The 16,335-nt window shown below is 44.5% G+C and overlaps 1 protein-coding gene across 6 annotated transcripts in view; it reads right to left on the bottom strand.

The window, feature by feature from the left end:
• Positions 1–454: 454 nt before the first annotated feature.
• Positions 455–16,335, bottom strand: part of SFMBT2 (Scm like with four mbt domains 2) — a 215,600-nt gene continuing 199,719 nt past the window's right edge. For 3 of the 6 annotated variants that reach the window (XM_075925987.2, XM_075925989.2, XM_075925988.2), the window contains exons 17-21: positions 16,086–16,261; positions 15,160–15,332; positions 10,451–10,699; positions 10,156–10,284; positions 458–7,336 (exon numbers count right to left, since the gene is read on the bottom strand). In XM_075925987.2, coding sequence (XP_075782102.2) covers positions 7,196–7,336; positions 10,156–10,284; positions 10,451–10,699; positions 15,160–15,332; positions 16,086–16,261 — 868 coding nt within the window. In that variant the 3' untranslated portion in view covers positions 458–7,195. Of the gene's footprint in view, positions 7,337–10,155; positions 10,285–10,450; positions 10,700–15,159; positions 15,333–16,085; positions 16,262–16,335 lie in introns of all 6 variants that reach the window. The other 3 variants (XR_012903105.2, XM_075925993.2, XM_075925991.2) reach the window with 3 other exon arrangements.

The raw sequence follows: 16,335 nt of genomic DNA on the forward strand, positions 1-16,335 counted from the left end.
GACAGCAGCTCCACGCTCTAAGTCCTCCTCTGATGCCCTGCCGGCACTGCTTCCGGCCATCCTTAAGCCCGGTTTAGGGTCCACTTAATGTGGACATGCTAGTTCGAATTAGCAAAACTCTAATTTGAACTAGTTTTTTAGTCTGGATCCATTAGTTCAAATTAGCTTAGTTCGAATTAGTTAGTTCGAATTAGCGCTGTAGTGTAGACGTACCCTTAGAGAGGGAAGCAAGGGTAGGGGAGCAGGAGCCAGTGTTGGAGGGAGCCAGTTGTTCCTGGCTGGTGTCCAGTCCCAGCTTCTGTGCCTCTGCTTTTTAAATGTATTAAGAGCCTGCTGGCTCTTAATACATTTAAAAATCAGAAGTGCAGCAGGGAGGACCCGGCGTGAGCTAGGACAGCTGATTCCTGGCTCACGCTGTGTCCCCCCCCCCCTCCAACCACCTCCTACACACACTGTGCTGACAGGCTTTTAATAAATTTGAAAGGCAGAGCCACAGCAGGGTTAGTTCCTGGGCCAGGCGCTCACCCCGCTGCGGCTCCCCCGCTTATCGATGGAAAATCCATTGACGAGTCAATTAATTGAAAACTAAATTTAACATCCCTATTCCACTCCTTGCCCTTTTTCTACGCTGTCGCCCTGTATTCAATGCCCTGCCAAAGACTCTTCACCAAGCTGTTACAAGAGCAGGGCCTTCGAATGCACAGGCTTTAGACTGGGTCGCCTTGTCTCTTCAGAGCACTGCAGCTTCTAGGGCCTGGGCCGAAATAATAATGGGCTGTGTAAACTGGAATGGAGTTAAGCCACTTTACAGCAACAGAGGATCCGATCCAATCCCTTTTAGTATTACCTCCCCCAGAAACAACAAACTATCTGAAAGTACACTCCCTCAGGCACAGACCAAAGAACACCCCTGGTGTAATTTATTATGACTTTATTAACAACGCGGCTTACAATTCTTCAAGTAAAAAGGGGATTTCTTTCATTTTGAATAAAAATTAAAATATAACTCTGAATATAGATTTTCATTTATTTACATGAAAACATATATACAGAATACAATCTTACAGCAAACTAACCACATGCCCTTCGCCCTGTTGAATTTGGAAAAGTAAAAACACCAGCAGGTTTGGGGGTTATTTTGTCACACACCAACAGGGCTATATACATACAATCAAAATCAAATCTGCGATACAAACTGGAATGCAAAACAGCCAAAGGACTTCTCACGGACACCACTAACAAATGGGTTATGCTGCTGGTCACCATTCTCTTCCCCACCGTTATTTGGTGGGACGATCGGGTGTAATTGCTAATCTTGTTTTCATTCTGAATTTACTGACCTAGACAATACAGACATTTCTTGCTATTGTTGAACAGTTTTATCAGTAACACAATCCAATGTCTGGAAGGGTTACTAATCCTGCCCATTGTCTAAATGGTAGGTAGCAGTTCTTAAATATCCACACAAGCATTTTGCCTGCAAAGAGGTCTGTACAAGAAGAGAACTGGTTTACATCCATTAATATTCACCAAAGGTCCAATCCAGCAAAACACGGAAGCATCTGCTTATCACTAAGCAGAGGAGCCGTCGCTTTGGTTTCCCGGCAACTGCTCACATGTGTAAAGTTTATGTTATGTTTTAGGCGGGCCTGATCCAATGCCTAGTTACCTCACCAAGTCTGTCTCTTCAATGGAAATTAGACCAGGACCTAAAGAAGGATACACAAAGGTATCGAGGCACCTAGCTCGCTTTGAAATCACCTAACATTATTGAGGCAGGGGCCCAAACTCAGAAGTTCTCGCCTGGTACCAGATCTCCCCACCCCCAAAATACTGTGATCTTCCTCTCCTGGGACACATCTCCTCACATTAGGGCTGTAAATACCATTTAAGAAAAGTCAATTGTTTAAACAACAATATTTCATTTAAATGGCTACCGATTAAGCAGTCTGTCTGGTGTGTTAGGGCCAGAGCTGCTCCAGGCAGTGGGGCTAGAGCTACTCTAACCAAGCAGTGTGGTTGGGCTCACTTTGGCCAGTGTGGGGCTGGCTGGCCAGCCGGGGTGTTAATAATTAAGGCAGGTTAACTGGAAAGATTAATTCTTACTGGTTAACCAGTTAACACGGTAGATCCCTACCTCAGATGGAATGAGTTTGCCAGAGAGAGGTAGGCTGCTGAACCCAGAAACTCAGGGGGTCCACAGGAAATGGAACCCCACATCCTGCTTCCCTCTGCCCCACAAGTGCCCTCTGCAGCCCTGGCAAAAATTAACTTCCTGCCTTTCTGAAAACTATAGACATTGCATGTATTTCTATTGACTGCCATGTTTGTCTCTATTGGCACATGAGTTTTTAGCTGCCAGGAATACATTTGCATCAGAAAAAGAAAGTTCAAAATGGCCTGACATTTCTGAACGGTCGTGGGAACTGGCTCGATCCACAGAGACACCGAGCCCCTGCCGCTCCCACTGAAGTCAATGAAAAGGCTCCGGAAACTGCTTTTGAAGTGGGCAAATCTAGATGTTGGGGCCTGGCCGTGGCCAGCAGGATTTGAAAGATGTGCTGAAGGAATTCAATGACTTTCAACCAAAAAGGGGTTCAGATTATATTCAAGTGGAGACAGGCCAGATTTACAGGGATTTAGGCACCTCACTGGTCCATTTTCAATGGGAGTCAGGCACCTAACCTCCTGGGGAGCTTTGTAAACAATATGAGGCACCTTTAGGAACCTAGGTGCTGTGTACACAGATAGCCAGGCAGTAGTGTAGACAGCAATGTATCACTCCTCTTAGTAAGGGCCCAGTCTGCAAGGCGCATCACTGGAAGTTTCCATTGGGCGTTGAAGTGCTCTCAGAGTCCCCAGGACTGGACTCCGGGGCGTCTAGTGTCGACCTGGCCAGAGATAAAATACGCCCTTCAAACCTCAGTCCCCAGTCTAAGAGCCCAATTTAGAACTGGGGCAACAAGATGCAGCTTCATCAAGAGAATCTGCACTTGATTACACCCATTCTGAATTTGATCCAACACATGTTAGGTGAAAACGCTTTGTTTGATTAATATTTCACTCCCCAAATGATGTGCCCTTTATCCTAAAGCAATATTCATTCCAACTACCACCCTGGCAACACACTATTCTAAAACCTTGCTCATTTTTTGGGAACTTGAATTCCATGCAGGGAAGAGTCGTGCACCACTTCTGATATCTGCTCAGATCTTGATGTGACCATCTGAGCGCCATGTACAATTAAACCATGTTTGGGATGGGTTTTCTGTTACATACATAAACATGGGTTCAGAAATTCAGCTCTACTTCTGTGCAAAGGCAAATATAACAACAGACTATGTCTGTCTGATACCTTCCCACTCACTGTTGTAGGTGTCAATATAACAGAGCCACACAGCACCGGTTTAAGGTAATTTCAGAATGACTAAGGACTTCAGGCCACAGCTATCTGCTGTCTCCAAAAGGAAGAGAGAAAATCAGCGAGGAGGATTCAGAGAAACAAGTTCAGGGTGCGGTGGGGAGGGAGTAGAAATATACAGCCCATGTGGGCTAAAATGGGCTGCTTTTTTGATAGATGTGATTTAAATCTCACTGATTCTTGTGCACATAAAGAACCAACAAGCAGCAACAGCTCCCCTTGTTACTTTCATGAGACTGCATGTCATATCGCCTCCCATAGGTACAGATTTTTGATTTTGCTGGGTGATGCTCCTCTGTGCCTCCTCCCTCTCTGGCAGGCCTCGGGAAGAGAGGGGAAGGAAAAGGCTAAGTAGGGGTGAGGGGTAGGTGCAAGAGGCGGAGTGGGAAGGGACCTTGAGAAAGAGCATAGAGGAAAGCAGGGTCCAGGCACTGGGACCCACAAAAGATGAATCCAGCCCTACAGGTGCTAAGCACCTCCTATTTTTTCAGCGGGTGCAAGAGCCCTGGAGCACCCACAGTCAGCGCCTATGCCACCACCCCACATCTGCCCATTCCTAATGATCTCAAGACTGGACATTATGCTGTGTGCAACATGTGCAGCAATCCTTATGCTGTTCATTCTTCCATGTTGCTGCTCCAGCAATAGCTATACTTTGATGGATTTCCCTTTATCAGCACTGCGAGTGATCCTACATTCCTGTCATAGGCACCAAGGAGCTTGAACATGTTAAACTCATCCATGGGCCGGATTCTCTGGTGAGCTTCACAGTACGGCAAAGGGGCTGAAAATTCAGTGGTACCAGGTAGCCCTTACCTAGGGTAGCTCAGGAATGCTGTGATCCTATGCCACACTCCCCAGCCTGATACAAGTGCATGTGCACGCTGGCTTTCATGTGTTAGCTATCGTCTCTTGGCACTACTGCCAGCTGGCAGAGTTTAGAGCAGCCTCAAGGATGCTCTAACTTGTGCCAGGGTGGAGAATGATCTGAGCTGCACAGGAAGCTAGAACAGGCTCCCTGACGCCCCTTTCAGTTGTCCCCTATGCCAGCTAGGCAGAGAAGAGAATAGTTCTTTAAAATGTTCACAGGACATTTCCCAAGAGATGGTAGGCATTGAAAAAATTAGAGTGTTATCAAGGGATCAAAAGCAATTACCAAAAAAAATTATAATGACATGGGAGTCTGCTAGATGTCTAGTGGAATTTCCATTTTAAACCCCACTTTGTAATGCCTTGTAGGGCAATTTAAGGGTAAATTCATTTGGCAATCAAACCAAAAGTCTCAGAATAGGAGCAGCTACTTTCTCCTCTTCCTTTAAATAATGATCCTTTCAACTTTAATACCAGGATCTGCAGCACAAAGCAGCTGAGTCTGGTTCTGATTCTTTCAGTCCCCCAGGGATGAAATGTCTGTCAAAATCAATAGGTATCTGGCAGGATCCAGCCCCATTTGCCGCAATTTCTTTGTAGCCAAACTCCACAAAGAATGAAATTAATGAAGAGCAGAAACAACAGCACCAAAAGGCTAACAAGAAAGACTCGTTGAGAATCGACAGGGCCTCCTGAGTCAATAGTCCTTGCATAAAACATGCCCCTAAGCAGGTTTTGATACAGTACATAATGGACATTTCGGAGTCATTACACTGCAACAATAATCCATAGAATTTAAAGAGTCCTCAAGAAGGAATTTGGATGGTAGAACCCAATGGCTATAGATTATCAGTGGGCTTCTCAATCAGACCCAAGACAGCTGCAGTGGGCCAGTGTAAATAAGAAAACAGCTTTAAAGGAAAACCTAAAGAGAACTGAAACCAAAACTCTCTGGTAAAGTGACAACGTTCAAGATCTGGGCCAAGAGGGCAAACACTCTGGCATTCAGAATGAAGACAAAGATTAACAATTCTCTTGCCACAAGATTTCACATGGCAATATCCTAACAGCCCTGAGTAAAATGTTTATCACAAACTCAAGACTTGGGCAGAGCTCCCTGACCGTTGTGTACAATGGGTTGTTTGTGGCTTCACAGGAAGTCTATTGTTTCTCTGGAAGCTGGGGTAAACTTGATGGTTTGGACTGAGTTTTACTTTTTGGGGGCAATTCCTCTGAACTTTAAAACCAAAGAAACCCCCTCACACAATCTTGGTCTTGATTCTAATCCTGCTTTCGGCAGTTTCACAAAGGTACTGACCTCAGTGGAGTTAGTCCGGAGTCATACCAGGCCCAATGAGGCAGGGGGTGGTGGGAGCACATGAGAAAAGGAAAAATCCTGGCCCAAACTCCTGGTGTTTTATTCAACTCTTTATCCTCACCACACGGATGCCCTGGGCCAGGTTCTCTGGAACTGTCCAGTTATTTTGCACTAGTTGCACTGACTGGAGAAACACAGAACAGCTGGTGCATATGAGTGTGTCTGGACCTTGCTAGACATAGGTACAAAAGGATAGGTTGGGCCAGATCCTCAACTAGTGTAAATTCACACCCCTCACAGCTGAAATTAGGCTGAAATTCCAATCTCATGTACCCCAGCATAAATCCAGGTGATTCTGCTGACCTCAACAAAGGGGTGGGCAATAAGTAGTGTCTGGGCTGAACATGGTTCACTAGACCCGGTGGGCTGCTGGATGCTTTATTTACCTGCACTTAGCCTCCTGCAGCTCCCGCTGGCTGCAGTTCACTGTTCTCAGACTACGGGAGCTGTGGAAAGAGATAGCCTGGCCCATGCCACTTTCCGCAGTTCCCAGTGGCTGGGAACAGTAAGACGTGGCCAACGGGAGTTGAGAGAGGCCTTAGGCGCAGACACGTAGGTAACAAAAGCATCCGACTAACCCTGGCAAATTGCCTCCGGCCTGAAGGCCGCTTTTTGCTCACCCCTGCCTCAACAGATTAGGCAGGTGAAATTGAAATCAGACTTGGCTCCAAAACCTCATCCTCAAAGCTGAATTTCCTTGTCTTCCGGGGGATCAAACTCAGCCCTCAAATATTAAATGGCTACAACTTAATGGGCTTTAATATAAAATACTTCATGCAGGCGCGACGGCAAGAATGAAGGAAGTTCTGTACAGATCCAACCACAAAGAACATCAGCTTACTGTACACAGCTATACTGGGCTTGGGACAAGTTCCTGGGTACTTGCTTTGATGTGCTTTGATGCACATATTGTCAATCATTGTATTTGTAACTGATACAACAGAGAGCGTGGTTTGGATTTCCCTTTTAAAAATCCCTCGACAGTGTGTGCCTTCTTGCCTCACTGTGATCTCTCTTTCTTGGCAAGACTGAAAAGAGAAAAAAAGCACATTGATCATTAGGATCAAAGTTGCAGGAAGGCATGGGTCACTTTAATAATGATCACTCACATTTCAATATGAAAGAAGTGTGTTGGCATCACTGAAGGGATCGTATATGTCCAGCAATTGAGCTCAAGACACCACAATCAGCTATAAAGGCTTGAACATTGTCCCTATGGAATGTGTTTGCTGTTGGTAGGAAAACGTTTTTTTTTAATGATAAAACCTTCTGCTCTGTTACGGCCTTGCTCCCCACAATGTAACACTTTTGGGAAGGTTCTCAAGAAGAGATGGCAGCAATACTTCAATGTGCTTTACAAATATGGAAATATCCATTCCGCTCGGATTATTTTTTGAGTTTTTGTTTTTTAAACAGGAGGTGTGTCGGAGCTTCTAATTCCATGTATTGGGGGGGGACCCCAAAGGAGTTGTGACGTTAAAAATAAAAGAGAGAGAGAGGAGAAGGAAATTCAAGGAGCAGCAGAGTCAGTTGGCGTATTGTGCATAGAAAGCAACTTTTACTCGCTCGATCTGGTGACACAACTTGATGGCTGGGCCAAGTTTCAGCTCCATGCATTCTTGCACAGTTGGGAGTGTCAGTAGCAGAAGTGCTTGGCCATCAATGTCCTAGGGAAAGAAGAGACAAGAAATTGTAGACTACTATGCAGAACATGAAACTGCAGAACAGTAGGTTTAGGGCTTGTAAAAGCTGGACTGACAACCTGGGGGAGGATGGAGTCTAGCCACATGGCAGGCACATATTAGCATGTATGATCTCTTACACCTGAGATCCAAAACCCACGGAGTTAGGTGCTACAGGAACAGTCCCAGACCCAAACAGCTCACACTCTAAATCAGGGGTGGGGAACCTCAGGCCTAGGGGCCGGATGTAGCCCCTGGCTTGCCTAGATCTAGCCCTGGACTCTCAGGAACCCCCACCCCTAGCACTGTTGAGTCTGAACTGATGCTCAAGCCCCTCTGATGCCTCACCATGGGGCTGGAGCACACAAAATCTACTAGCCTGGGTCCCCCAGGCTTTGGTGTGCAAGGGGAATGTGGGGAGTGTCTTTTTGCTTCTCAGTCAGGGGCCATGTCAGTCAGGGAGGGCGTGTTTTGTTTTTGTTTTGTGCTTCTCACTTATGTGCAGCTCCTGACTGATTTTTCTGTGGGTCAGTGGACCCTAACCGAAAAAAGGTTCCCCACCCTTGCTCTAAATAGACACAGAAATCAGAGGTACTACTCTTCCCATTGCACGGGTGGGGAAGCAGGTCCGGAGAGAGGCCTTAGATCAGACAGGAAATGGAGGACAGAGCAGGAAGTTGACTGTAGAATTTCTGAGTCCTATTCCAGTGCCTTAACCACAAGACCATCCTTCCTCTCTATGCTGCATTGGCCACTGACCTGGAAGGAAAATCTCTAGGCTGTAGAGGGTGGTTCAAAGCACGCCACAGTCAGTCTTTGGCTTCCCCTGCTACTAACAACAGTGCTAATTCTAGGGTGGCAACATGGCCCCGGGATACTGAATGAAGTCACAGGGCGCCGATACAACTGTTTATCTGATCACTACAATCTCAGACACATTTTCAGACACAATCAGTGGGGTTTGGCTTTGAATTGCAAGTGGAAGATTTGCATGATTCTGGGATGCATTAACTGGAGTGTTATGAGCAAGACATGAGAAATCATTCTTTCGCTTTACTCTGAGCTGATTAGGCCTCAGTTAGAGTATTGTGTCCAGTTCTGGGCACCACATTTCAAGAAAGATGTGGAGAAACTGGAGAAAGTCCAGAGAAGAGCAACAAAAATAGTCTAGAAAACATGAGCTATGAGGCAAGGCTGAAGGAATTGGGCTTGTTTAGTTTGGAAAAGAGAAGACTGAGAGGGGACATGATAGCGGTTTTCAAGTATCTAAAAGGGTGTTACAGTAAAACTCCATTAGTCCGGCATCCAATGCTCCGGGACTCCTGATGGTCCGGTACCATCAGGAACCCGGTGCTGGGGCAGCCGGACAGGCTTCCCCCATTCAGCTGCTGCTGAAACTGACCAGCAGCTGAATCGGGGAAGCCGGGAGCAGAGCAGCTGGGGTGTTGCCGGGTTGATCTCGTAGCGCTGCCCCTCGGGGCTGCGGGACCAACCCGGCAGCACCCCAGCTGCTCTTGGGGACGCCTGGAGCAGAGCAGCTGGAGTGCTGCCGGGTTGGTCCCGCAGCACCAAAGGACGTCCCCAAGAGCAGCTGGGGTGCTGCCGGGTTGGTCCCGCAGCCCTGAGGGGCAGTGCTACGGGACCAACTGGGCAGTACCCTAGCTGCTCTGTCCCAGGTGTCCCCAAGAGCAGCTGGAGTGCTGCTGGGTTGGTGCTGTAGCGCCGCCCCTCGGCGCTGCGGGACCAACCCGGCAGCACCCCAGCTGCTCTATTGCAGGCATCCCCGATTCAGCTGCTGCTGAAACTGACCAGCAGCGGCTGAATCAGGGATGCCTGGGGCAGAGCCAGACTATCGTAAGGGGGGGCTATGAGAGGTCTGGGGTGGCATCCCCTCCCACCCCACTCCAGACCCCTCATAGCCCCCCCTTCTGATAGTCCGGCATAGCTGATAATCCGGCATCCCCTGGGTCCTAAAGGTGCCAGATTATCGGAAGTTTACTGTATATAGGGAGGAGGGGAGGAAATTGTTCTCCTTGCCCTCTGATGATAGAATAAGAAGCAATGGGCTTAAACTGCAGCAAGGGGCATTTAGCTTGGATCTTAGGAAAAATTTCTTGCCTATCCGGGTGGTTAAACACTGGAATAAATAAGGGGGTTGTGGAATCTCCATCACTGGAGTTATTTAAGAGCAGGTTAGGCAGACACCTGTCAGAGATGATCTAGACAGTGCTTGGTCCTGCCGTGAGGGCAGGGGACTGGGCTTGATGATCTCTCGAGGTCCCTTTCAGTTCAATGATTCTATGATTTCTATCTTCTTCACTAGTTGCCTTAGCTGCCCAATGCCCCAGATGAAAGAGATTTTAGAACCATCCTCTGCTGGTTTCCTCCTTGGTTCGGCTGGTTAAATGAAGAGTTCAGGTCTTTAAAAGCCAACAAACAGAATCTGAATATATGACCATGGGAGGAGAAAAACCAAGGAGTCAAAGTGCAATGAGCTTTGCAACATAGATAACACAGTAAAGGTCAGAACGAACAGTCTAGACTGCCGCGCTGTGCCGGATCAGCTGATCGTCGGCACAGCGCGGCGACCATTTTTATTTTAATGAAGCGGGGATTATTTAAATCCCCACTTCATTGACTATGCCGGGTAAATTAGTTTACATGGCTCTGTCGACAGAGCTATGTAGTCTAGACGTACCCTAAATGAACAAGAAAGAGCTATCCTTCATAAAAGCTCAGTTGCTGTGAATACACACCCTTAATTCAGCATCTGCACCAATGAGAGGTAAGATGAGGCTGCGTACCTGTTCCTGAAATATTTTGGCAAGGGGAGCGCAGTCTGTCAGTTTAATAAACCTCACAACGTCAGTCACTGTCCACTCCAATGGATTGCTGTCGAGGACGAGTTTCTCTTCCTCTTCTTGCTTTATTTCCTGCAAGAGTCAAAACACTTGAAAAGAATGTTACAGTGCCCAGAATTATTCATCAGTAGAGAATGTGGCGCTCTCTGCAGACTGTTAACACTTGATACAGAAGGTTACATCAATGGAAGAAATAGTGCCAGTAATTGAGAGCTATGCTGTCCACTGATATACTCACTTCCTTGAGTTGAGTGCACTTCTCTCCTTCAGTGTATGACAGAGACTGTGTTTTGCGGCCCCTTCTAGCTCTCTCAGTGGGAGGAGGTCTGTCTGACTCTGTGCTGCTTCGTAATGTCACTGCTCTTCTTGGCCGGGCTGAAGGTACCTCAGCGGAGGAGGTGTCAGTCTGGTCATCGCGTAGCTCTGAGCTGGTTTCTTCACTTCCTGTCTCATCTTCCACAGCATCTGGCTCCTCCTCTTCACTTTCCTATAGCGAGATCGTTATGGAAACATCATGACATAAGGTTGAACATGAGGTCAAACCTTATTCTTATTGACTAGTGTCAATCCACCACTGACATTATCTGAATTATACTCCCACAGATGCCACAGTGTCATGCCATTTAGGACTCCTAGTTAAGAACGGATAACAAAACTTAGGGTACGTCTAAACTGCACTCTAAAATCGAAATAAGATATGCAATTTGCGCTAAGCAAATTGTGTATCTTATTTCGATTTTATTTTGAAATAGGCTATTTCAAAAATTGGCGCGTCTACACAGTGCCAAATTTTGAAATAAAGGACTATTTTGAGACATCCCTTATTCCTCATAGAATGAGGTTTAGAGGGATGCCGAAATAACGCGTCCGTTATTTCGAAAATTATTTTGAAATAGCAGACGGGTTCGTTGGACGCAGGGTAGCTATCCTGGGATATCTCCAGTACCGCAAAACAGCCTTGCAGTCTAGGACTGTGTCTACATTGGCATCCCTTTCCGGAAAAGGGACGCTAATGAGACACATCGCATTTGCAAATCCGCGGGGGATTTAAATATCTCCCGCGGCATTTGCATTTACATGGCTGCTGCTTTTTTCCGGCTTGGGGATAAGCCGGAGAAAAGCGCCAGTCTAGATGTGATTCTCTGGAAAATAAGCCCTTTTCCGGAGGATCTTTTATTCCTACTTTCAAAAGATCCTCCGGAAAAGGGCTTATTTTCCGGAGAATCACATCTAGACTGGCGCTTTTCTCCGGCTTATCCCCAAGCCGGAAAAAAGCGGCAGCCATGTAAATGCAAATGCCGCGGGAGATATTTAAATCCCCCGCGGATTTGCAAATTGCGATGTGTCTCATTAGCATCCCTTTTCCGGAAAGGGATGCCAATGTAGACACAGCCTAGAAGTACACCTGGTGTTAAAACAAATTTATATTCCTACCTTTTTAAAATGTCAGTGAAAACAAGTTTTTCTTTTACATGTGAATATTCCTCTGTAGTGCTTTGCAGCTATAACATTGAAATCTTGTGCTAAGGCTTGAGAACTGGGAAATGAAACTGACGAGTCTTTTTTTCAAGATGAAAGAAGATATACAGCAATCAAGATTTTAAAGTATTCTCCTTTGAATGTCTCAAAATGATGAAAAAATGTACCATATCCTTTGATAATCTACTCTAATTCCCATGACTGTTAAAAAGAAACACTAGAGCTAGTGAAAAATGTTTTGTTTAAAAGGTTTCTTTTGCTGGAAAATACTATATTCACTGAAATATTTAGAAAAAATGTGTCAATTTTGATGAAATTTTGTTGAGAAATAAAAACTGAAACAAGGCTTTTTCATAATGTTAAAATGTACCTCTTCGTATTTTCCAAGTGGAATATTTAGATTTTTCATTTCAAAATGACTTTTCCAAGGGATATCCATTGTTTTCATGCAAAAACTGTTTTAAAAGATTTTAAAAGTGAAAAATTGGAAAGAAATGTTGTGATTTTACCAAAAGGAAACATTTTGATTGACCTGACAGAATTTTTTCATAATTTCATTTAGTGGGAAATTGAAATGTTCTGTTTTTCATTCCATTTTGGAATGGAAAACATTTTTTTTCCTTAAAATAGGAAATCCACCTCCTTGACTGTTTTAATAAGCATAGTATTTTCAAAGCTGTATCTCTACAATGACCCTCATAAACAAAAAAATACTGGACACTGAACATATATACGTAAATGCTCACAACAGATGCTGCTCAGAATGTGATCTTCAGTTTAGTGGCAGTGCATAGTTTTGCCCACATTTAGGTTTTCTGAATGAGAAATCAGAATTTGACCTAGGATGACCATACTTTAATTCTGCCATCATTTTCAAACATTCAAACCCATTAACTCAGAAAGGCTTGAGTGGATATTAAGGCAACCCATTTTCTCTTGTCTTGTAATTGATGACTTTGTCTGTTACCAGAAATCATATCACATATGTGAAGTGAGTTAATAATGACCGTTCAGGGGCACACAAATCTTACCACTCTAAAGCCAGGTCTACACTACGTGAAAAAGTTGACCTAAGATACGCAGCTACAAGAATAGCATTGCTACTGTCAATGTACCTTAAGCTGAATTTCTGTGGCCTCCCCACTGCAAGAGGTTGATGGGAAAAACTCTCCCACCGACTCCCCTTACTCCTCATGACCCCGTGGAGTACCGGGGTCGACAGGGCAGCACCAGCAGTCGATGTAGGGGGATTTAGACCTGCTAAATTGAATCCTGAAAGATCGATCTCTGGAACATTTATCTCGGAGAAAATGGAGACCTGGCCTACGAATAAATGTATACAGCAGAGGTTCCCAACCTTTTCCATATGGGGACCCATTTTGACAATTCAGGAAGACTTGGTGACACAGGGCAATTCAAAAACAGGGGGGAGGAGGGAGGGCAGAGCCACCTGGGGAGACACTTGGCGACCCTTTTGAAATGTGATGGCGACCCATATTTGGGTCCCGACCCATAGGTTGGGAAACCCTATTATACAGGAAAAACTGCGCTTGGGCTAGCTGACCTGAGCTAGACAGAGTCTAGCAAACATGGGGACAATATTGGTGAAGGCAGAGCAGCATGAGTTTCAAGTGCATGTTCTATAACCTTGGCATGTACCTTCAGCATATACTTGGCTCACTAGCAGACTCTGAAGCTCACACTTTACCGTCTTCTTTTCTATCACTACTTATGGTAGCTGGATTTAAACTAGCTCAGGCAGGTTACCCTTTGTACAGCCTTTGCTGTGTAGACAAACCCTAAACATCACCAAGTCTCAACACTTCGTTTTACTTCCATTTGTCTCACTTGTTTAGTGTGTGATCCCAAGGTCACTGGAGATAGTGGAAAGGCTCACTGACTTCACCTGGTTCTGATGTGTGTATGACTTGGGCCCAAGTCCTACAAACATTTGCTTCTTGTCTACACTGGTAGGGTTTTTAGCTATAACTCGACTGGAACAGCTATGGTGGCAAGCCCCCTTAAAGTTAGTACCAAAAAGAGTACTTTTGCAGATCTATAGTAGAACCTCAAAATTGTGAACAGATCCGTCAATCACACAGCTCATTTGGAATTGGAAGTGTGCAATCAGGCAACAGTGAGAAAAAAATACAGTACAGTACTACTAAAAAATAAAGGGAAAGTATATAAAAAGGATTTGGCAAAGTAACAAAACTGTTTCTGTGCTCGCTCCATTTAAATCAAGATGATCAAAAGTAGCTTTTTTCTTCTGAATAGTAAACTTTCACTTTACAATGATTAGTTGTACACTATTAAAAGAACCATAATGGTTTGTTCAGAGTTACGAACAACCTCCCTTCCTGAGGTGTTTGTAACGCTCGCGTTTTACTATAGCCTGTATCAGTTACCTGAATGAAATAAGCAAAAGGACTCTTTTGGCAGTATAACTGCATCTACGCTAGGGATTTGGCCAGCAAAGCTGTGTCAATAGAAGAGGGATTTTTTTCACACTCCTAATCAACATAGCTATATCAGCAAAGCTTTTTTGTTGAGACCAGGCCTCAGTAGGTGCTTAGCTTTAGCCACAAGCCATGCCATTGGTTTCGCATAGTCAACTCGTGTGTGGAAAGTTACGCATGTGAATAAAGACTTGCACTGGGTTAATTTCAGATGCTATTTCAAACCAACTTAGCTAAATCAGCTGCAGAGACTTGGGAGGTACTTATTTCTATTCAAGAATAGTTTATTTAGGTTTAGGTTAGGTTGATTAGGCACAGGCTTAAGCTAAACCAAAATAAGCCACTTTTAAACAGAAATAAGAGTGTCCAAATGGGACCAGGTTAACAATACCAGTTCATGCAGGTGTGTAGACAAGGCCTGCTGCATCTTTGCAGGATTAGATTATAGAGTCTTTAGGACAATCTTGTCTTTCATTTGTTCTGCAAAGCACCTAGACCAATTTTTAAGTGTTGTGATCTTAAAATATTAAGCAACCAGGAATTAAAGGAACACTGGAACCTGTGCTGATGCAAGTGTCCTTACACAGTTCCTTTCTCCATTTAGCATTTGTATTGCAATAGTATCTCAGAGCCTTAGCCATGAACCCACTGTGTTAGGTGCCGTACAAACACAAATAAAAACCCAGCCATTCCTCCAGCGAGTTCACAATTTAAGCAGGAGACAAGAGACAATTGATGGATGCAGACAGAAAGACAGACTGAGGAGCACGGGGAAACAATGAGCATGTTAGCTTCCTAACTATTGCCAAAGTTTGGTAGGCATCACAACAAAGCAGAGCTGCAAGGAGAGATGTGAAGGGGGACAAGGAGGTGGTTTTCGGGATATTTTATGGGGAGTTCCTCCCAAAGGCAGAGGGCAGAGCACTGGTGAAAAAGCATTTCTGAAAAGCAATGTAATGTGCGGAGCAGGGTTTGATAACAAGGCGAATGAGCATAATCCGACTTGTACCTCTGCAGATTCCACAGCGTTAAACTCGACAGCAGATGGCTTCCTTTTCTTCTGCACAAAAATGGATTTCCGCCGCTTTCTGCGTCTTGCTGGTTTGATGTGCCCACTTTTCATGTTGTTATTTTCCCCAATTGGAGGCTTGATGATTTTTTTCCTCTTCCCATAATAATAGGCTGGAGCAAAACATATAGTAAAAACATAATGTAACCACAAAGAAAATTAAGCTTTTGTTTGCTTTATGCTATTGATACATTGTAATACATCTCTCCTGCACAGCAGCTTTTGTGGGGAACTTTAAGGACATCATGATTGTCAGACAATGTCTGAATGAAGAATCAAATACCCGATACCATCTTGGCCTATTGTCACAAAATGGGAAAAACTATTACAATTTAAATAGCTAACGATACATGTTTATTCATTACCGTTTAAATCCTGAAGTCTTTACTTAATACTTACTTAGCCAAAATGTTTGCTGTTAATTTTGGCTGGTAATTTTGCCTGAATAAGAACTGAATAAGGATTCTGATCTGTGTGTGACACTACTATAAATCTGGGGTGTCTGTCAAAATGTATGGCATTGCCCTGGTTTTACAGCTGGGCAGCCGAGGCTCCAATTAGACCATATCCTGAAGTTCAGAGCATAACAGGCCTAAATTTCAAAGATGCAGCTGCCATCAGCTTCAGTAGGAGCTATTAGCACTCAGCTCTTCTGAATATCATTGGAAATATTCAGAACATCCGAAAATCAAGAAAAGAAAAGAAAAGAAAAGAAAAGAAAAGAAAAGAAAAGAAAAGAAAAGAAAAGAAAAGAAAAGAAAAGAAAAGAAAAGAAAAGAAAATGTGTTTTAAGACTATACCATGAACCTCCTCCCAATGCTCTGATTCTTTTACAGCAACAGGGCATTATTTTATCTGGTACTCACTGTATTTTGTTTTGGTATGAATGGAGCAGTTCTCGGGACAGACTTCAGAGACCAGCACAGGGCTAAACAAATTTGGACAGCACTCCAGTTTTGCACAGACTCTTCTGCAGAAATCTGCCACTTGATCAGACGTTCGCACAATCTTGACTGTTGCCCTGTATGTTTTCCCTCTGTATCTAGAAAAGAGTATTGCAAGATCACACATAACTAATGGAGTGAGAACTTCGAATGCTATACACCCAATCCTGCC

This window comes from Pelodiscus sinensis, chromosome 1, assembly GCF_052426305.1.
Source record: "Pelodiscus sinensis isolate ZL-2025 chromosome 1, ASM5242630v1, whole genome shotgun sequence".
In the NCBI taxonomy this organism is placed as follows: domain Eukaryota; kingdom Metazoa; phylum Chordata; order Testudines; family Trionychidae; genus Pelodiscus; species Pelodiscus sinensis.